The sequence below is a fragment of the Zophobas morio genome, unplaced genomic scaffold (assembly GCF_036711695.1).
Source record: "Zophobas morio isolate AGI-343-1 ecotype UQ-CSIRO unplaced genomic scaffold, CSIRO_AGI_Zmor_V1 ptg000018l, whole genome shotgun sequence".
In the NCBI taxonomy this organism is placed as follows: domain Eukaryota; kingdom Metazoa; phylum Arthropoda; class Insecta; order Coleoptera; family Tenebrionidae; genus Zophobas; species Zophobas morio.
Window position 1 is genome coordinate 5,233,197 of NW_026972123.1, and position 22,345 is coordinate 5,255,541.

Here is a 22,345-nt window from a genome sequence, read left to right on the forward strand (position 1 = left end):
TAAGTGTTGTTTCAAACTCTATAATACATTGATGACGCTTCAGGTTTCAGATTATGAATCCCATTTTTAAGTTACCATCATTTTTATATTAACTTTATAGGGGTTATCGTAAAAAAAATAATACAATTTGCATAATTTAATTTCATAATTTTCCGAAGAATCTGAAAATGCATAATGATTGCTTTGAGGTTATGTCGGACTTTCTTGTCACAATTTAAAAACAGAAATTTAAAATAATTGTTAGATATTAGACAACACTTCATCAACACAAAAAAATTGTATTTGTTCGCGTTCTCCAAAATTAATTAAAATTAATCATTACTAAAAAAAAGTCTTAAAATGGGTTCTGATTTATACTGGTAACACTGGTACAGAAATGGTCCATATAATTTCTTTGTAAATTCAAAATGTAGTTTTTCTGAAATTCACATTACAGTGACGTTGTTATAATGTTTGTATTTTTTTTTGTCAGGTTGGTGACATAAGGGTGTGGGGACAAAAAATCTGCACAAATTTTAATTTACCGAAAATCGAGTTAGCTTTGAGAAAAATGACGGTTGACGTTATAACATTTTTTGGCAGTTATTAAAAATTGTTATGCCTAGTTCCTCTTGAAAGTTTCAATATTTTTTGTAATAATGGAAGACTTAAATGAAAATGATCACCGATCTGTGATTGCCAAATTTTATAGAAAGCATATGCATTTAAAAAAGTCATTCACCGTTAATCACTTCTTCCAAATAGGGATATAAAAAAGGACAACTTATAGCATTTGCAGAAGAGTAGAGAATGGGAATTCGGTAGAAAGACAAGTAGGAAGCGGAAGACCAGCAAGAAAAATGCCCCAGAAGAAGAGAGAAGCCTTAGTCAATCAAAGTCACGGTAAACTTGGTGTTTCACTAAGAAAGCTTGGACGGAAATTTAAAATCGACAAAAAGTATGTTAGCAACATATTAAAGGAGAATAATATTAAACTTGCAACTCGAAAATCCGCTCCCAAATATTCAGAAAAACAAAAGTTGGAACAAAAACGAAAATTAAGGCATCTTTCTGAATCCGCTTTTTTTCCCTCAAATGGTACTGAAATAATCATCGATGACGAATCCTACTTCACTTTTGATGGTAGCGATACTGCTAACAATAAACATTTCTATTGTAAGGAAGGAGAAGAAGTAGATGGGAAAGTGAAATTCAAACGTCACAAAAAATTTCAGTCCAAGTTGTTGGTCTGGTTGGCCATTTCTTCACGTGGACATTCTATTGCGTTTATTTGCCCATCTGGAAATTCTGTTAATGCAGATATTTATGAAAAATAGTGCATTAGGTCTCGACTTGTCCGTTTTATAAGAGAAAAGCATTCAGATGGCAATTTTGTATTTTGTCCAGACATGGCAACAGCTCATTACGCAGCTAACGTTATTGCTGCATATAATTAGTTAAACATTCCTTTTATCCCTAAGGATAAAAATGTTCCGAACGTCCCTCAACTACGCCCAATTGAACGTTTTTGGAGAAATCTAAAGAGGAATGTGTACGAAAATGGATGGGAAGCCTCGACACATGCAGAATTAAAGAAGCGTATACTGCTGAAAATACGGCAAACAAAAATATCGGCTTTTACAAATTTAATGCGCCGTATTAAAACAAAAATTCGTAAAGCAAGCAGATATGGTGCAGATTGTGTTCTTTAAAGTTGTTTTTATAAATGTTGTTGATCACATTATTAATACATGCTTTTATAATACAGTTATTCTAGTTTGAAATTTGTGCAGATTTTTTGTCCCCACACCCTTATTTAAAATTTTAAGACAACATGCCTAATTGTCGAATTGAAATTTATTGTATCAAGTTAGTAGTTGTCATCTTCTTGTCACCTTTGTTAGGCGCGCTTATGTCAAAATTGACAACTGTGAATTGACAGTAATAACGTCTGCATTGCTACCAATATTTCAGATGTGCCAACACAAAAATTTGCTTCAATCATTAATAATAATCATCCGGATTTATCCTTGCCAGTTAATACATAAACTTTTAAACACTACGCCCTGACATTGATTATACTTCAGAAAATTTATTAGACAGATAATTTCCGAAACTACTGGAGTGATTGTTGTCAAATTTTAAACCACGTATTTTATAAATATCGTGTAGATGGTAAAACTAAAATTAAATTATTTGATTATTCGTACAATTTAATGACGTCATCCCAACATTTTGCTGCCCTTTTTACGTCCTGATTATATTTATCTACTTATCTTCTTTAAAAATATAATGACGTCATCGCAAAATTGTGGTAGATAAAACTGTATAAAATAGTATGGGTCTATACTTAATGATTTAATAATGTATCCATTTTTTTTGACTTCTCGGGTGTAAGTTAAGAAGGATTGTAATAGGGCCTATCCAACGAATAGCTACTTTTATGTTTTTTCGACGTTTCAAGGCCCAGCGAGTATGGAAACATAGGTCTCCCGTGTCCCTCTGACTGTGTATAGGAAACTACCCGGCCGATTGTTGTCAAATTTTAAAATTTGTAGTAAATGCGGTTTACATTCCTGCACTTGTGGTGTATGAAGCTGCTTTGAGTTTTATCACTTCACACAAATTTTTATGTAATATTTGCCGGTGGTCGTTTGGTTTTCTCTTCAACCCAGTGTTACACTTGAGCTCTGTTCGCGTGAGTTCCAATTCCATCCTCGTCGATTTTTTTTTTTCTAAAACATTCAATTTGTTTGAATGTTTAACTTAAGATGCACCCTGTTTCGACCTTTTTTGAAATTTAGTTAAATTTCTTCGATAATTCGTATCATTTTTCCAGAATCGCCAATTGAAATGTGGCAATTTTAAGAAATTTTTCAAAAAATTGAAGTTTCATCTCTGATATTTCTAAAATTCGTGTTCTGGATCATAAACAGGGTAGATTTTTCGAATTAGCACGTCGAGATCTACATCCCAGAATTTTTTGGGAATTTTTGTGCAACTTTTTCGAAAGTTCAATTTTTTAATACAAAATGTTCCTCTTTTGATCATTTTCTAAATTTAGTTGAAGACTTTTCTGCTAGCTTTCGACTTTGAAGTTTCGGTTTCGGCCCCATTTCTTCGATTAATCTTATAATTTTTTTGAAAAATTTAAATTTCAAGTCGGATATTTCTAAAAGCTCCATAAACACTATATATTTTTCGAATTATATGTGGAGATCTATATCCCAACATTTTTTTGGGAATTTTTAGGGAACTTTTTCGAGAGCTCAATTTTGCAATACTCCTCCCTAATGAAAATTTCGGCTTTTTTTCGATCATTTCGAAATTTAACTAAATATATGTTCTTATAGATTTCAACCTCTAGAAGTCAATTGTAGCCTGATTTCTTCCATTAATCCTATAATTTTTCCACCATCGGCAATTGAAATGTGACAATTTTTAAGATTTTCTGAAAAATATGAGTTTCAAGTCGGATATTTCGAAAATTTTTGTTCGGGATCATAAAAACGATATATTTTTTGAATCAACACGTCGAGATCTACTTCCCAGAATTTTTTGGGAATTTTTAGGCTACTTTTTCGAAAGTTCACTTTTTCAATACAATTTTTTTAATTTTCGATTTTTTGGTCTTTCGTTTTCTAAATTTTTCAATATTTCATTTCGAGATTTTTCAGTATAAGATTTTTTGATGTTTCGCTCCTTCGATTGTTTAAATTTTAGATTTATCGATTTCCCGATTTTTTGATATTTTGGAATTTTTTAAATTTTTTTGATTCTTTACTTTTAGATTTTTCAATTTTTCTGTTACTCAATTTTTGGATGTTCCAGGTTCAGAATTTTTCAATGCTTCATTTCTCGATTTTTCAAATTTTCGATTTTTCGTTTTTTTATTTTTTTGATTTCACACTTTTCCGACTTTCTGTTTTTTGATTTTTCAGTTTTTCAATTCTTCAATTTTTCGTTTTACCGATTTTTCAATTTTTCATCTCTCAAGTTTCTGATATTTTAGTTTTACGTTTTTTCAACTTCTCGGTTTTAAATTTTCAATATTAACGATTTTTTAAATTAAAAATTTGGAATTTTCGATCTTAATATTTTTCGATTTTTAGCTTTTCAGTTTTCTATGTTTCGATTTTTCGATTTCACAATTTTTCGGAAATTCATTTTGGGGATTTTTCAATTTCTTAATTTTCTAACATTTCAATTTTGGAAATTTTTCATTTTCTGGATTTTTAAATTTTTCTATAAAAAAAAAATCTGAAGTTTAAATTTTTTGATGTTTCGATCGGTCGATCTTTAGAAAAATATTTTTCCCCGTTGTTACCTGTTTTAAATATATTTTTTTTGCCTTGTTTTCTTAAAATGTATACTCATCTTTTCACAACAAGGAACTGAAAACATGTCTAAAATGGTAAATTTGTACAGGGAAATATCGATTTTGCAATTACGCTCCATAAACACGCTAAATTTTTCGAATCAGCAGGTCGAGATCTATATCACAGAATTTTTTGGGAATTTTTAGGCAACTTTTTCGAGAGCTTAATTTTTCAATACTCTTCCCTTATGAAAATTTCGGCTCTTTTTCGATCATTTTCGAAATTTAACTAAATATATTTTCTTCAACCTCTAGAAGTCACTTGTGGCCTGATTTCTTCCATTAATCGTATCATTTTTCCACCATCGCCAATTGAAATGTGACAATTTTTAGGATTTTTTGAAAAAAATGAGTTTCAAGTCGGATATTTCTAAAATTTTTTTTCGGGATGATAAAAAGGATATATTTTTGAATCAGCACGTCGAGATCTACTTCCCAGAATTTTTTGGACATTTTTGGGCAACTTTTTCAATAAATACTTATACCTGTGAAAATTGTGGCCCTTTTTCGACCATTTTCGAAATTTAGTTGGACATTTTCTTATAGATTTTGATCTCTAGAAGTTACTTTTACCCTCATTTCTTCGATTAATCCTATATTTTTTCCAGAAACGCCAACTGAAATGTGACAATTTTTAGAGTTTTTTGAAAAATTTAAATTTCAAGTCGGATATTTTTAAAACTTGTTTGAGAAACACACTATTTTTCGAATCAGCACGTCGAGATCTATATATCAGAATGTTTGTGAGATTTTTGGCAAAATTTTTCAGAAGTTCAATTTTTCAATACCCCATGAAAATTTTCGTCCTTTTTCAACCATTTTCGAGATTTTGTTGAGGACATTTTCCGGTAGCTTTCGATCTCTAGAAAGTACTTTCGGCCTCATTTCTTCGATTAGTCCTATAATTTTTCCAAAAACGCCAAAAGAAATGTGACGATTTTTTGAAAAAAATGCGTTTCAATTTTTAGAATTTTTTGAAAAATTTAAATTTTGAGTCGGACATTTCTAAAAGGTTGTTTGAGGACTATAAACACGCCATATTTTTCGAATCAGCACGTCGAGATCTATGTCCCAAAATTTTTCGTGAATTTTTGGGCAACTTTTTCGAAGGTTCAATTTTTCAATTCTCCTCCATGAAAATTTCGGCTTTTTAGATCGTTTTTCAAAATTTAACTAAATACATTTTCTTGTAAATTTCAACCTCTAGAAGTCACTTGCGGCGTCAATTCTTCCATTAAATGTTATCATTTTTCCACCATCGTTAATTGAAATGTAACAATTTTTAGGATTTTTTGAAAAAAAAAAAAATAGTTACAAGTCGGATATTTCTAAAATCTTTGTGGATTTCGACCTCTAGAAGTTACTTTCGGCCTCATTTCTTCGATTAATTAATTAATTTTTCCACAAAACTCCAATTGAATTACGACAATTTTTAGAATTTTTTGAAAAATTTAAATTTCGAGTCGGATATTTCTAAAAGCTTGTTTGGGGACTATAAACACGCGCTATTTTTCGAATCAGTACGTCGAGATCTGTCGCAGAATTGTTTGGGAATTTTTGGGCAACTTTTTCGAAAGTTCAATTTTTCAATTCTCCTCCATGAAAATTTCGGCTATTTCGATCGTTTCAAAATTTAACTAAATACATTTTTTGTAAATTTCAACCTCTAGAAGTCACTTGCGGCCTAAATTCTTCCATTTAATCTTGTCATTTTTCCACCATCGCCAATTGAAATGTAACAATTTTTAGGATTTTTTGAAAAAAATAAAATAGTTTCAAGTCGGATATTTCTAAAATCTTTGTTCGGGATCATAAACCGGATATATTTTCCGAAACAGCACGTCGAGATCTACATCCCACAATTTTTCGGGAATTTTTGGGCAAGTTTTTCGAAAATTCAATTTTTCAATACTCCTCCCTAATGAAAATTTCGTCCCTTTTTCGATCATTTTCGCAATTTAACTAAATACATTTTCTTGTGGATTTCGATCTCTAGAAGTTACTTTCGGCCTCATTTCTTCGATTAATCCTGTAATCTTTCCACAAAACGCCAATTGAATTACAATTTTTAGAATTTTTTGAAAAATTTCAATTTCGAGTCGGATATTTCTAAAAGCTTGTTTGAGGACTATAAACACGCTATATTTTTCGAATCAGCACGTCGAGATCTATGTCCCAGAATTTTTCGTGAATTTTTGGGCAACTTTTTCGAAAGATCAATTTTTCAATTCTCCTCCCTCATGAAAATTTCGACCTTTTCGATCGTTTTCAAAAGATAACTAAATACATTTTCTTGTAAATTTCAACGTCTAGAAGTCACTTGCGGCCCCGATTCTTCCTTTAAATCTTATCATTTTTCCACCATCGTCAATTGAAATGTAACAATTTTTAGGATTTTTTGAAAAAAAAAAAAAGTTTCATCTTGGATATTTCTAAAATCTTTGTTCGGGATCATAAACAGGATATATTTTTCCAAACAGCACGTCGAGATCTACATCCCACCATTTTTTGGGAATTCTTGGGCAAGTTTTTCGAAAATTCAATTTTTCAAAACTCCTCCGTAATGAAAATTTCGTCCCTTTTTCGATCATTTTCGCAATTTAACTAAATACATTTTCTTGTAGATTTCGACCTCTAGAAGTTACTTTCGGCCTCATTTCTTCGATTAATCCTGTAATTTTTCCACAAAACGCAATTGAATTACGACAATTTTTAGAATTTTTTGAAAAATTTAAATTTCGAGTCGAATATTTCTAAAATTCACAGTGTTTTTCTTGAAATTCTGGGATCATAGTATCAATGGTTTACGTATTAATTAGTAATCCACGTCTATTTTTTATCAGAATTTAATAATAGAGGCATCATAAAAAAATAAATTTCGCAGGATCAAATGTTACAGTTTATCTAAAAACAGTATTCGTTTGGTTGTACGTTTGTCTAAATAATTTTGGATCAATTTTTTATTCGTAAAGTGCACATTTTAAAAATCCTAAAATTTGTAATGCGATTAAATGATTCAGAATCATTTAATTTTTTACTTCAATTTTTTTATTCAGTGTATATAAAGAGAATTTATATTTTCAGTCGTTTTGAATATTATAAACTTAAAAAAAGCACGTGCCACTAACTTTAAAAACTCTTACAAAAGAACGTTTGCCATTTATGTGGAGAGTTTTGGTCTTTAAATAAAGTATTGTTTTTTTGTTGTCCAATAATTTATTTTATCTCGCTACACATAGTGCAGCTCAATATATATATTTTTTTTTATCAATTGATTAAATCCTAGCACTCAGAAACAACAGTGATATTGAAAATTTAAAAAGTCCACTATATGGGTAATTTTTACTCGTATCTAGTTGTTAATACAATTTATCAACACAAATAATTAAGAAACAATAAGGAAAATATAAGTTGCTATTATTAATTGCGTTCGTTTTTAAAAATCTTGATTGTTGGGTAATAATAAAACTTAATAATAAACTTACATCGTATTGAGTAATAAATTAAACCGATAAATAAATAAAGTCAGTATTTTCCTCAAACCTTGTAAATTTTCAAGATATCTCTAATCTTCACCCTACACATGGGGCAACTCCCCCTCCCGGAACCTCTCCACTGCTCCCTAGCACACCCATAGCACAAACACATATGCCCACACGGATACAACGCCGCCTCGATCACATTCTCGTAGCAAATAGCACACAGCGACCCGTCATCTTCCCCATCAACCTCCTTCTTCACAGAAATAACCACTTCGTTCTTCACTTCTTTCCAATCCGGCTCAAAAAGATCAAAATTCCCAAAATCTACAGGTGTATAACTCATAATTTCCACACTTTCTAAAGCCGCAATGTCGAAAAAAGCCCACAATTGTGAATCAACATTCACCCTAATTTCCTTCAGAAGCGTAGATTCGTTCCTCCAGATCTTCATTTTCCCGTCACGAGTGATAACGAACGTGATGGTGTCGCTCATCTTGAAACTCCAGCTGGGGTCGCTGACCACGATCCAGTACCCTGATCTGGTCAGAAACGACCCGACGTCATCCGGGAGATCTTTCTCCAGAAGAGAGGGATTGGATGATGTTAAACCCACGATTAGTCCACCTGTAGATCTACAATCTATGTCTAAAATTTTGACCACGACGTGTTCTCCAGCTTTGATAGGGTTAGCGGTGAAGGCATAACTCGTGGTTAACCTTCTGTCATACTTGGACACTTGATTCTTGACTAGCTTGACGTTTCGGCCCCTGGTTTGATGCAACGTCATCGGTACCAACCCCTGGTTGGACAAGTAGAACGTCGAATTGACCACCTCGATGGTCGTAGGTGGGCTACTGATGTGGATGAACGCCCATAAAGACTCCTGGGTGGGTGTCAACCCTCCCCTACACCCTTTCTCCTTACCATCCACCCCGAAGTGGATTTTCCCAGACGGGGTGTAAAAGAAGTGCACGTTCTTGTTCTTGAGACGTTTGTGGTTCTTCAAGGAGACGATCTTCAGATTGTAGATGGGCTCATGGGTTTGCGTTGGGTGTTGGGTGCTGAAACCCACGCTCACTATGTCTTTGGTTTGATCGGAGATTTTGGACAGCTTGAACGACAGTTTTTGGTAGGGTTTGAGGGGGTGGGAGGTGAAGACGAGCCCGGAGCCGACGGCGGTTCGCTGGGCGGTGGTGTAGTTGTTGGCGAGGCGGAGGTCGTCCCCGTGGTGGGGGTGGAAACGCAGGGGTGAGGCTGGGGGTGTGTCCTGAAGAACCAAAATCATGTTTGTGTTGTGGGTGAGGGAGTTTACGTACCTGCGACATTGTTGGAGGTTTGGTTTAAAATGGTTGTCGTTTGGTGGTGATAAGATAGTGATTATCAGCGGATGTATTGGATATCGTCGAACTTTTTTTTTTCTTGAGTTGTGTGTACGTATAATCTATTTTTTTTTTGGTGAGGATTATGGCGTCGAAGTTGATTCGCGAAAAATGACCACAAAGCACTGTGTTTATCGCCGGTTTAATTACACGTTGTAAAAACGTCAGACGTGTTTATTTGTGGTTTTAAATTACACAGTTTGTTTCCGTTATTTTTTTATGGCTTGTTTGTTGATTGTCACAAATGGAATTAATTTATCAATAGAAACGTGCCGCCACTCAGTCAAATTATTCTATATATTGTGATATAAAATCAATTAACGCAACCCAATTGCGAAACTGAGATTAATTAACTCTGTAAACGTGACCGAGATTTCTTAACAGAAAGATTTCATTATCTCGAGAAACATGAAGTTTTATTTACAGAGAAATATAGAGCAACACAACGATTTTAAAATTTCAACAGGATGGTATACGTTGTGACGAAATGTGATAAGCTGTGTCTGTGTTCTCGGGGTCTTAGAAACCTCGATTTCCGGCAAAAATGAAAGAATATTGTTTGATAGAGATGGCTAGAGATTTTAGTCGCAGAACGATTTATAAGGATCAGTAATCTTATCTTTAACGTAATTAGACGACTAAAGCTTAAATTCTCTAAAATATTGTCTATTTTTGTTACCGGATATCATGCCTTGTAATCAATTCAAAATCAGTAAAACTGTCGTAATGGGTATATGTAACAGTGTATTTAAATGTGAAAGTATCTAAACCTGGCTAAGCGCGCAACGCACCCTGAATAATCTCGAATTTCCTTTGGTAAAATCTTAGCAAGTACTAGCCCCACCCGCCCGCCCTCTTATTTTCTTACAGGATGTGTCCTTTGGCAAAATCAGTCTTTTCTGGGCAAGTACTAGCCCCGCCCACCCACCCTCTATTTTCTTAGGGGTTATGTGATTTGCCAAAATCACTCTTATCTGGGCAAGTACTAGCCCCGCCCACCCGCCCTCTATTTTCTTACAGGGTATGTCATTTGCCGAAATCAGTCTTGTCTTAGCAAGGTACTCCTCATTTTTTTTAAATTGACGTTTGTTCCTACAAAAAAGTTGATGACTTCGTCACTAAATTTTTTTTAAGGAAAACTCGCCGGAAATAAGTATGTGCTTGTTTATCTGTGGTTTGAAAACCGCATTTATTTTTATTTTAGCTTACAACGGAATCACAAAAAAAAACGGAATTCACAGAATCAAATTTTATTATTTATCTCAGAAATTGGATTTGTCTGTTTGTGTTTCAAGGACTAGGGCAGTTCTGTGTAAATTATTATTATTTGGTATTTTATTTTGAAAGAATTTAAAGACTTTGGCGTTTGGTTTTTGAAAGCTTTTTTTTAAATGAGGTGCCCCTGGTTTTATTTTATTTTATTTTATTTATTTTTTTTTAATTGAAAAATCAATATTTTCTTTTAAGAAAGTTCAAAGGAATCTTGGGGGCCCGAATGTGGTTTTTTTTTTTTTAATTTGAAAAGGTGATGTTTTGTTTTGATAAATCACATCACAAAATTTTGCAATGGAAAACTCACTTGAAACATACGCGTAGCATACTTATTTACATTTACTATAATATTACATACATAGATATCTTTATTTTAACTTGTAAGAGTTATCGTAAAAAAATAAAATTCGCAAAATCAAATCTTACAATTTTTTGATAAATCTGGGTTTGTTTACCCTCGATCAATCAATTTTTTGATATCACAATGTTTCGTTTTTCCTTTTTGTTCGATTTTTCAATGTTTCGGTTTCAATATTTTTGATTTTTCGATTCCCCGATTTTCCAAATTTTAAATTTTTGAATTTTACATTTTTTGGATTTCCAGTTATCCGAGTTCCTTAAATTTCAATATTTAGATTTTACAATACATATTTGATTTTCTCGATTTTGTACTTGATTTCTAAATTTTTAATCTTTGGATTTTGGAATTTTTCGCTTCTTCAATTTCTCAAGTTCTTTATTTCCAATTTTTCGATTTTTCAATGTTTCGGTGTCAATATTTTTTTGTTCTTTCAAGTTTTATTTTAATTATTTTTCAGTTTCTTGACTTCCAAATTTTTTTAAATTTTCGATTCAATTTTCAATTTTTCAGGTCTTGATTTTCATTTTCTGGATTTTATATCACAATTTTCGTTTTTTCTTTTATTTAATAATTTCAAATTTTTCATTTTTGATTTTTCGATTCCCCGAGTTTCCAAATTTTAAATTTGAATTTTGCAATTTTTGGATTTCAAGTTATCCGATTTCTTTAAATTTCAATATTTCGATTTTACAATACATATTTTATTTTATTCGATTTTGGACTTGATTTTTAAATTTTTAATCTTTGGATTTTGGAATTTTTCGCTTTTTCAATTTCTCAAGTTCTTTATTTCCAATTTTTCGATTTTTCAATGTTTCGGTTTCAATATTTTTTGTTCTTTCGATTTTTCAATGTTTCGGTTTCAATATTTTTTGTTCTTTCAAGTTTAATTTAAAAAACTTTTCAATTTCTTGACTTCCAAATTTTTCAATTTTTCGATTCAATTTTCGATTTTCAATTTTTCAAGTCTTGATTTTCATTTTTTCATTTTCCAGATGTGTTAATTTTCATTTTCTGGATTTTATATCACAATTTTCGTTTATTCTTTTATTCAATATTTTTAAATTTTTGAATTTTGCAATTTTTGGATTTCCAGTTGTCCGATTTCTTTAAATTTCAATATTTCGATTTTACAATACATATTTTATTTTTCCGATTTTGTATTTGATTTTTAAATTTTTAATCTTTGGATTTTGGAATTTTTCGCTTCTTCAATTTCTCGAGTTCTTCATTTCCAATTTTTCGATTTTTCAATGTTTCGGTTTCAATATTTTTTGTTCTTTCAAGTTTAATTTAAAAAATGGTTCAATTTCTTGAGTTCCAAATTTTTTAATTTTTCGATTCAATTTTCTATTTTCAATTTTTCATGTCTTCAGTTTAATTTTTTCATTTTCCCGGTGTCTTAATTTTCATTTTCTGGATTTTATATCACAATTTTCGTTTTTTCTTTTATTCAATATTTTCAAATTTTCCATTTTTGATTTTTCGATTCCCCGATTTTCCAAATTTTAAATTTGAATTTTGCAATTTTTGAATTTTACAATGTTTGGATTTCCAGTTATATGATTTCTTTAAATTTCAATATTTCGATTTTACAATACATATTTTATTTTTTCGATTTTGTACTTGATTTCTAAATTTTTAATCTTTGGATTTTGGAATTTTTTGCTTCTTCAATTTCTCAAGTTCTTTATTTCCAATTTTTCGATTTTTCAATGTTTCGGTGTCAATATTTTTTGTTCTTTCAAGTTTAATTAAAAAAAAATTAAATTTCTTGACTTCCAAATTTTTCAATTTTTTTATTCAATTTGCGATTTTCATTTCTTCATTTTCCCGATGTCTTAATTTTCATATTCTGGATTTTATATCACAATTTTCGTTTTTTTTTTTTTTCTATTATTCAATATTTTCAAATTTTCCATTTTTGTTTTATCGATTCCCCGATTTTCCAAATTTTAAACTTTTGAATTTTGCAATTTCTGGATTTCCAGTTATCCGATTTCTTTAAATTTCAGTATTTCAATTTGACAATACATATTTTATTTTTTCGATTTTGTACTTGATTTTTAAATTTTTAATCTTTGGGTTTTGGAATTTTCCGCTTCTTCAATTTCTCAAGTTCTTTATTTCCAATTTTTTTATTTTTCAAGGTTTTCTTCATTTTATACTTTCGTTTTTTCATTTTTGATTTTTGAATTTGACAATTTTACAATTTTTCCATTTTTTTATTTGAAAAGTTGAAAAATCAAAGAACTGAAAAAACGAAAAATTACAAAATAGAAAAATCGCAAATTGAAGAACTGATGAAACGAAAAATTGGAACATTGAAAAACTAAAAAGGGAGGAACTTAAAAATTGAAAAAAAATCAATGAATCGAAAAATTGGAAAGAGGAAATATCGAATTAAATCGAAAAATTGGTAAATCCAAAAGTTATAAAATCGAAAAGTTGAAAAATTAAATCTGGAGAAATTGAAAAATTAAAAATCGCAAAATTGAAAAATCTAATAAATTAAAAAGTTTAAAAATCCAGTAAATGAAAAATGTAAACATTCTAAACTCGTAAAATTGAAAATTTGATTTTTTTTTTAAATTATGATTATTAATACATATTTAAAATGACCACTAGAAAAATTGAAGAAACGAAAAACTGAATAATCAAGAAACTGAAAAATCTAAAATTGCGAAACGAAAAATAAAAAAATTTAGAAGCTGATTAATCGAAAAATCCAAAACCGAAAAACTGCAAATCGAAAAATTGAAAAACTTTACTTACAAAAAAGAAAAATTATAGAATCAGAACATTGAAAAATAATGAGCATAAAAAACCGAAACGAAAAATTCAAAAATTAAAAATTGAAAACTCGTGTTTTATTTTTCAAATTTTTTTTAAAAATCCAGGGGATCCCCATAGAAGTGTTTAAAAGAATCTTGGGGACACTGGGGTTTTAATTTTGAAATATTTTTTTTTAATATAGGATTTTTATAGGGGGGGGGGCTTGGCGTTTTATGTTTGAAAAAAATTTTAATCTGGGGAACCCCCGATGCTTTGTTTTTGGAAATGATTTGAATGGGGCTACTGTTTCATTAAAAAATAAATAAATAAAAATTAATTTTTTGTTTTTAAAAAAGTTCGAAGAATTCTGGGGGCCCTGATATTTTATTTTTTAAAGGGTAAAAAAAACCTGGGTGTCCCCGAGTGTTGTTTTTGAAAGAGTGTGAAAGAATCATGGGCGCCTGTAATTTTTCATTTTTCAAAACATTTTTGATTTTTGAATTTGACAATTTTACAATTTTCAAAAAATCAAAGAACTGAAAAATTACAAAATTGAAAAATCGCAAATCGAAGACTGATGAAACCAAAAATTGAAACATTGAAAAACTAAAAATCGAGGAACTTAAAAATTGAAAATGTCAATGTATCGAAAAAATGGAAAGAGGAAATAACGGATCAAATCGAAAAATTGGTAAATCCAAAAATTATAAAATCGAAAATCTGTATCATCGAAAGATCGAAAAATTTAAAATTAAATCTGGAGAAATTGAAGAATAAAAATCGCAAAATTGAAAAATCGAATAAATGAAAAAGTTTCAAAATCTAGTAAAAGAAAAGTGTGTAAACGTTCTAAACTCCTAAAATTGAGAACGTGAATAATTAAAAAAAAAATTGCAATTCAAAAATTGAAGAAAAGAAAAACTGAGTAATCGAGAAACTGAAAAATCTAAAATTGAAAACCGAAAAACTGTAAATTGAAAAATTGAAAAATTTCACTTGAAAAAAAATTATAAAACTAGAACATTGAAAAACCGACAAAATGAAAAATAAAGAACATAAAAAACCGAAACGACAAAAAAAAAGAAAAATTATAAAAATGTTTGTTTTGAAGAGTTCTAAGGAATCGGGGGGCTCATGACGTCTTTTATTAAAGAATGTGAAGGAATCTTGGTGCTCCCCGCTTTTTATTTTTGGAAGAATTTTTCAAAAAATTTAAAAAGTTATTGTTTTGTTTTTAAAAGTTTGAAGGAATCATGGGAATTCATAGTTAGTGCCTTTTATTCTTTTATTATTTTTGGAAAAATTTTAAAAAATGTTAAGGAATCTTGGAGGTTTTGGGGTTTAATTTTTGATTTTTTTTTTTAATTAGCGAATCTAGTGGTACTTTGTTTCTGAAAGAATTTGAGTCAATCTTGCCTAGTGTCTTTTAATAAAGAATATGAAACAGTCTTGTTGGCCTCCCAGTTTTATTTTTAAGTTTTTTTAATTTAGGGGATCCCCAGTATTTCGTTTTTGAAAGGGTTTGAAAAAATCTTGGAGGGACTTCGAATTTTATTTTTGAAAAAACTTGAAAAATTAGTGTAGTATGTGGGCACCTGGGCTTTTCATTTTTGAGTAATTTGAAAAAACCCTTGACATGTTGTTTCTTAAATAGTTTGAATTAAATCTGAAATAGTCCACTTTCGTCTTGTCACGAGAAAAGTATGTCAGGATCGTACAAACACCTAGTATAAATATGACCAAGCTGTTATTTGGAACACGAAGTTGGAAAAAAGTCAACACAAATAATGTTAAACAAAAACAAATTTCAAATTGAAGAGCACAGTTTTATCAGAGTGTTACTAATATCCAGGAAGTATTGTTGAGTGTTTGATTGAAGAGAATGGCATATGTGGATGTGGAAGGTCAGCTTAAAGATAAAAGTGAACAAACAAAGATAAAGAAAATTGTATTTTTGACATTAAAGTGCTAGTAAACATTGAAAGTAATTTATTGCGATAAAGATTAATTATTGCGTATGCAACCAGTTGTACCAACATTAATTTCGTTGCATTGCAGGTGGTGTGTGGTAACCACCTACACTCAAATGCATCCTTTGCTATAAAAATAAGCATTGTCGTAGTTCGTAATAGATTCCACTCGCCTTTGTATTGAAATGAATCGAAAAATTGAGACGCAAAAAATCACCTTGACAGACCGACGCAAATAAAACCATAAAACAAAAAAAATATATAAACACAAATAAAATGATACCGACACGGACATTGACCACGCCACTAATTACTCTGCGATTAGTTAATACCACCGAAACCCAAAACCACCGTCATTGTCCAAACCTCACCCTGACTCATCCCATTTCTCCAAAACCCTATAAATAAATCACGAAACGCGCCAAAACACCGTTATTATTATCACACGTTTGCAAACAGCAGCCTTTTCCGCACACTGCGCTGCAGTCGCGCGATAACAATCCACTGATAACAGCTGATAAAGCAAAAACATGAAGACGTAAACAGTGCACCGACAGCGCGACAATGGGACAAGTAAGCACAAAATCCTCCACTTTCCCCAAACTCATTGTTCAAACCTCCAGTCGTCGTCCAAACAAACAAAAATAACCTTCCACAAAAACCACGGCGAGGACATCGAACTGAGCGACGAGACGGCCGCCGTCCGCGTGGAGAACAGAGCCACCTGTTGGAGCAACGGCCTCGTCTTCAGCGCCGACCCGGTCAAGCCCAACCAGAAGCTCTACGTGAAGTTCGTGGTGGTGTCGCGGACCTGCCACGACGTGGTGAGCGTGGGGTTCACCTCCAACGACCCCGCGGACGTGCGCTACAGCGAGACGGAGAGCGAGAACACCTCGTGGACGTGCACATTATCCAAGTATTTCTGCGTGGAAGACGCGGTGGTGTGCTTCCACGTGAACTCGTCGGGGACGCTGCACTACGGAAAGGCCAACGGCCCGCAGCACAAGGTCTGGAACAAGAAGGTGGACGTGAGCAGGCCGGTGTGGGCCGTGGTGCACATCTGGTCGGAGCCGACGACGGTGAAGCTGGTGGGACCCAACGAGGTGCGGCAGAGCGTGTACGGGGGGCAGGAGGAGGTGGCGGCGAGGCTGAGCGGGGACGTGGGGAGGAGGGTGACGAGGGATGCGGTCACGGATGCGGCAGCGAGCGACGACGAGTCGTGTACTATTTGCTACGTGAATGGGGTGGAGGTGGTGTTTATACCGTGTGGACACCTGTGTGCGTGTTTCCAGTGTGGGCAGACGATAGTGAGGCATGATAATTTGTGCCCGATTTGTAGGAAGGGGATTGGGAGTACGGTGAGGGTGTACAGGTCGTGATGGTTTTATTTGGTCGATGAAAAATATCGTATGACTTGACTTGTTGCCAACGTGCATATTAAATAATTAGAGTATTATTTTTTGTGTTCTCTGACCTTTGTTGTTACCCATTTATTTGTAACTGTCGTACGTTGTGCAAAAAATGGTGGCCAATGTTTTCAGACGCAAGTGGTGAAATAGAAGAAAAAAATTATCCCAAAACCGATTCTACCCTTATATGATCATCATTCTTCTTGTTTGCATGTTCAAGGGGTGTAATAGTATGTATCAAGTGCTCGGTTGGTGTGGTGCGGACTGTAATTTAATTCGGGAAAATTAAATACGCCTTCTACGGCTTTAAATGCAATTTTTTAACATTTTGTGTTGGTCTGTTCAATTTTTACTTCGGTGTAAATAAAAAAAATGCTTACCTTAATGGTACTTTTATTTTTAATTGTAGCTAGGTTTTTGCTAAGACAGGTTTAACTGGTATTGACTGAAATTAATAAAGTTTTTTTTATATATAATTTGTGTTTTAAAACAGAAAAGTGTGGATATTTTATGAAAATGTTGCTAGTAGAGTGGAAATGAAAATTCTAAACAAAAAAGAATTAAAAATATTATGGTAAAGTGCACCATAAAAATACAGGTGTCCTATTGGTTATTAAATTATAATATTTTAGAATTTTTAAACAAACACTTTTGTAAAATTTAAAAATATATTGTTGTTTCAACAGAAGAAAACTAAATTCTATATCACTACAACAGAACACTGTATAAAATATTTTTAATCTGCTAAAAAAAATCGTACTTTTTTCTTTATCTAATAATGAGATACCTGTATAATTTAATGTTTACATGTCAAGGTTGTTCTGCGGTAAACTTGAATTTAAATCTGCTTTGGAGTATTCGGTTCATTTAATATTGAAAGACGAATATTTGCAAATTAATTTTTTTTTTTTTTTTCAATTCAAAGGGAGATAACTCTAGAATGGTTCAAAAGTCCGCATTGCTCCTCGAAGCTTTTTAGTACCACGAACAAATTTTCAGACCGGAGATTTAATCCGTTTAGTCTGGAGAGACGAGTATATAGGCCAGTACCATTTTCAAATTAAAAGTTGGAGAAAATTTTTAGACCTGACGTTCGATCCATTTAGTGTAAAGAGACGAATATATATGTAGGATGGTACCATTTTCAAATTATTATAATTATTTTTTTTTTTCAATTTAAAAGGACAACTCCAGAACTGTTCAAAAGTTTGAATTGCCGTTTGGAGTATTCGATTCCTCGAAGCTTCCTTATCTTTGGAGAAAATTTTCAGATCTGACGTTCGATCCATTTAGTGTTAAGAGATGAATATATGTAGAAGATGGTACCATTTCCAAATTAAAACAGTTTTTTTTTTCAATTCAAAGGGAGATAACTCCAGAAAGGTTCAAGAGTCCGCATTGCGGTTTGAAGTATTCGATTGCCCGAAGTACTGCTAACAAATTATCAGAAGACTTAATCCGTTTAGTCTGGAGAGACGAATATACCGGGTGTCTGTACGAGGGTTTCGGGAGTCCCAAAACGTAATTTCATTTCGGAGGTTTCCACGGTCGGAATCAATACATGATCGTTTTCCAGGTTGGAACCGTGTAAATTCAGCTTTTGGGCTCAACGTTTTGCACACTTTCGTAAGTGGCATCATACTGAGTTACCGTGCTCTTTTGCCTTCTTGTTAACCCTGCTCCTAAAGATGCCACTTACGAAAGTGTGCGAAACGTCGAGCCCAAAAACTCAATTTACACGGTTCCAGCCCGGAAAACGTAATTTTATAAAAATAAAATTGGATAAAACTGATTTTGGCAAATGACATACCTTCTAAAAAAGGAGAGGGTGGGTGGGTGGGGCTAGTAGCTGTCAAGATAAGACTGATTTTGGCAAATGAGAAACCTTCTAAAAAACAGAGGGTGGGTGGGCGGGGTTAGTACCTGTTAAAATAAGGCTAATTTTGGCGAATAACATACCTTCTAAGAAAAGAGAGGGCATATTTTTTTTTATTTTTCACTTTTTCGAGTTTTAAGTTTTTCAATTTTTAATTTTTCGATTTTTCAAATTTTCGTTTCTTCAAATTTTCATGTTTGATTTTCACTTTTGACCTTTTTCAAGTGCTCATTATATACTTTTTTGTTTTTTATTTTTTATTTTTCAATTTTACAGTTTCTTGACTTCTAAATTTTTCAATTTTTCGAGTTGCAATTTTTTAATTTTGGAATTTTTCGATTTTTCACATTCTCAGTTTTTAATTTTTGTCATTTTCAATTTTTCGTTTCCTCAATTTTTCACGTTTTCGATTTTTATTTTTCGTTTTCCCGATTTTTTTAATTTTCATCTTCTCGATTTTATGTCACAAATTTTCATTTTTTCAATTCCTTTATTTCTTGTTGTTTCTTTAGATTTTTCAATTTTTCGTTTCTTCAATTTTTCGAATTTTAAGTTTCTCAATTTTTAATCTTTCGATTTTTCAAATTTTTGTTTCTTCAAATTTTCATGTTTGATTTTCACTTTTGACATTTTTCAGTGTTCGTTATATACTTTTTCGTTTTTTTTATTTTTGATTTTTCAATTTTGCAGTTTCTTGACTTCTAAATTTTTCAATTTTTCGAGTTGCAATTTTTTAATTTTGGAATTTTTCGGTTTTTCACATTCTCAGTTTTTAATTTTTGTCATTTTCAATTTTTCGTTTCCTCAATTTTTCAAGTTCTCGATTTTTATTTTTCGTTTTCCCGATTTTTTTAATTTTCATCTCGATTTTATGTCACAAATTTTCATTTTTTCAATTCCTTTTTTTTGTTGTTTCTTTCGATTTTTCAATTTTTCGAATTTTCAGCTTCGCACTTTTTTCATTTCCACAATTTTTCATGATCCCGATTTTTATTTTTCAATGTGGCGACTTTTAATTTTAATTTTTTCGATTTATATCACAATTGTCCGTTTTTTTATTTCCTTTATTTTCTGTGCTTTTTTTCGATTTTACAATTTTTCAAATTTTCAGGCTTTGAATTTTCAGTTCGTCCATTTTTCAATTTTTAAATTTTTCACTTTATGGTTTTTGGATTTCCAGTCTTCCGATTATCCAAATTCTTTAATTTTAAATATTTCTATTTCATAATATGTTTCTTTTTTTTGATTTTTCACTTTTTCGATTCTTAAGATTTTTCAAGTTTTGATTTTGTAATTTTTCGGTTTTTAGGTTTTCATTTTTCGATTTTTCAGTTTTTCAATTTTTAATTTTTCCCTTTTCCAATTTTTTGTTTCTGATTTTTATTTTTCATTTTTCCAATTTTTTAATTTTCACTTTTTCAATTTTATATCACAATTTTTCGTTTTTTTCATTTCCTTTATGTTTTGTTGTTTCTATCGATTTTACGATGTTTCGTTTATTCAATTTTCAAATTTTCAGGTTTTTTCACTTTTTACATTTTTCAAGTTTTTATTATACACTTTTTCGTTTTTTTATTTTTGATTTTTCAATTTTACAGTTTCTTGACTTCTAAATTTTTCAATTTTTCGAGTTGTAATTTTTTAATTTTGCAATTTTTCGATTTTTTACATTCTCAGTTTTTAATTTTTGTTATTTTCAATTTTTCGTTTCCTCAATTTTTCAAGTTCTCGATTTTTATTTTTCGTTTTCCCGATTTTTTTCATTTTCATCTTCTCGATTTTATGTCACAAATTTTCATTTTTTCAATTTCTTTATTTCTTGTTGTTTCTTTCGAATTTTCAATTTTTCGAATTTTCAGCTTCTCAGTTTTTTCATTTCCACAATTTTTCATGTTCCCGATTTTTATTTTTCAATGTGGCGAATTTTTAATTTTTATTTTCTCGATTTATACATATCACAATTGTCCGTTTTTTCATTTCCTTTATTTTCTGTGCTTTTGTTTCGATTTTGCAATTTTTCAATTGTTCAATTTTTCAAATTTTCAGGCTTTGAATTTTCAGTTCGTCCATTTTTCAATTTTTAAATTTTTCAGTTTGTGGTTTTTGGTGTTTCTTTTTTTTTGATTTTTCACTTTTTCGATTCTTAAGATTTTTCATGTTTTCATTTTGTAATTTTTCGGTTTGCATCAGTTTTTCAATTTGGCAATTTTTCAATATTACATATTTTCATTTTTCGATTTTTCAATTCCTCAATTTTTAATTTTTCCCTTTTCCAATTTTTTGTTTCTGATTTTTATTTTTCAATTTTCCGATTTTTAATTTTCAGTTTTTCGATTTTATATCACGATTTTTCGTTTTTTCATTTCCTTTATGTTTTGTTGTTTCTTTCAATTTTACGATTTTTCGTTTATTCAAATTTTCAGGTTTTTTTTCCTTTTTACATTTTTCAAGTTTTTATTATACACTTTTTCGTTTTTTTTTGATTTTTCAATTTTACAATTTGACGACTTCCAAATTTTCCAATTTTTCAATATTACAATTTCTCATTTTTCCATTTTTCACATTCTCGATTTTTAATTTTTCCCTTTTTCAATTTTTCGTCCCCTTAATTTTTCAATTCCCCGATTTTTATTTTGCACTTCCCTGATATTTTATTTTTCATTTTCTCGATTTTATAACACAATTTTTTGTTTTTTCATTTCCTTAATTTTTGTTGTTTCGATTTTCCAATTTTTAAATTTTTCAGTTTGCAATTTTTGGGTTTCCACCCCTTTTTTACTTTTTGGATTTTCAATTTTTCGTTAAACTTTAGATTTTTCAAATTTTCGACAGATTTATACTTCGATTTCTCAATTTTTTTTCAACTTTTCGATGTTTTAATTTCTCAATTTATCAGTTTCTAAATTTTTTTCTATTTCTCGATGTTTCGATTTTTGGATTTCTCGGTTTTTCGATTTTCCAATTTTTCGATTTTTTCTTTTTTGATTCTTTGATGTTTGGATTTCTCCATTTTTCGATTTCCGGATTTTTTGATTTTCCAGTTCTTCAGTATTTCTATTTTCCAATTTTTCAAATTTTGACGTTGCTAAATTTTCAAATTTCCGATTTTTCAATTAATATATTTTTTTGATTTTCCCGTTTCTCGAACTCGCAGTTTCGATTTTTCAGCCCTTCAATTCTTCGATTTTTGGATTTTTCGGTTGGCTAATTTTTTAATTTCTCAATTTTGGATATTTGTTTCAGTTTTGGTATTTTTCATTAGTTCTATTTTTCGACTTCTCGATTTTTTATTTTTTCGATTTTCAGTTTTTCGTTTTTTAAACTTTAGATTTTTCAGTTTTCGACTGTTTTAATTTTTCTTTTTTCCGAATTTTTTATTTTATGATTTCTCAATTTTTCAATTTTTAATTTCCCAATTTTTGGATATTTCGTTCAATTTTGTGAGTTTTCTGTTTTTCGATTCT

At 30.8% G+C, this 22,345-nt stretch overlaps 3 protein-coding genes across 3 annotated transcripts in view; 2 read left to right on the forward strand and 1 right to left on the reverse strand.

Annotated features, from left to right (window-relative positions):
• LOC135130877 (retinoic acid receptor RXR-alpha-B) overlaps positions 1-22,345 on the forward strand; it is a 101,367-nt gene that overhangs the window by 77,113 nt on the left and 1,909 nt on the right. The window lies entirely within an intron of this gene.
• LOC135130880 (protein neuralized-like) lies at positions 7,835-9,509 on the reverse strand. Its single transcript, XM_064058330.1, has 2 exons — positions 9,156-9,509; positions 7,835-9,106 (listed from the first exon to the last, which is right to left on the reverse strand). The coding sequence occupies exons 1-2, from the start codon at positions 9,162-9,164 to the stop codon at positions 7,895-7,897; spliced, it is 1,221 nt and encodes a 406-aa protein (XP_063914400.1). The 5' UTR covers positions 9,165-9,509; the 3' UTR covers positions 7,835-7,894.
• On the forward strand, positions 15,297-17,473 carry LOC135130882 (E3 ubiquitin-protein ligase NEURL3-like). The gene is made up of 2 exons (XM_064058332.1): positions 15,297-16,169; positions 16,220-17,473. Exons 1-2 carry the CDS (start codon positions 16,161-16,163, stop codon positions 16,973-16,975), a joined length of 765 nt encoding a protein of 254 aa, XP_063914402.1. The 5' UTR covers positions 15,297-16,160; the 3' UTR covers positions 16,976-17,473.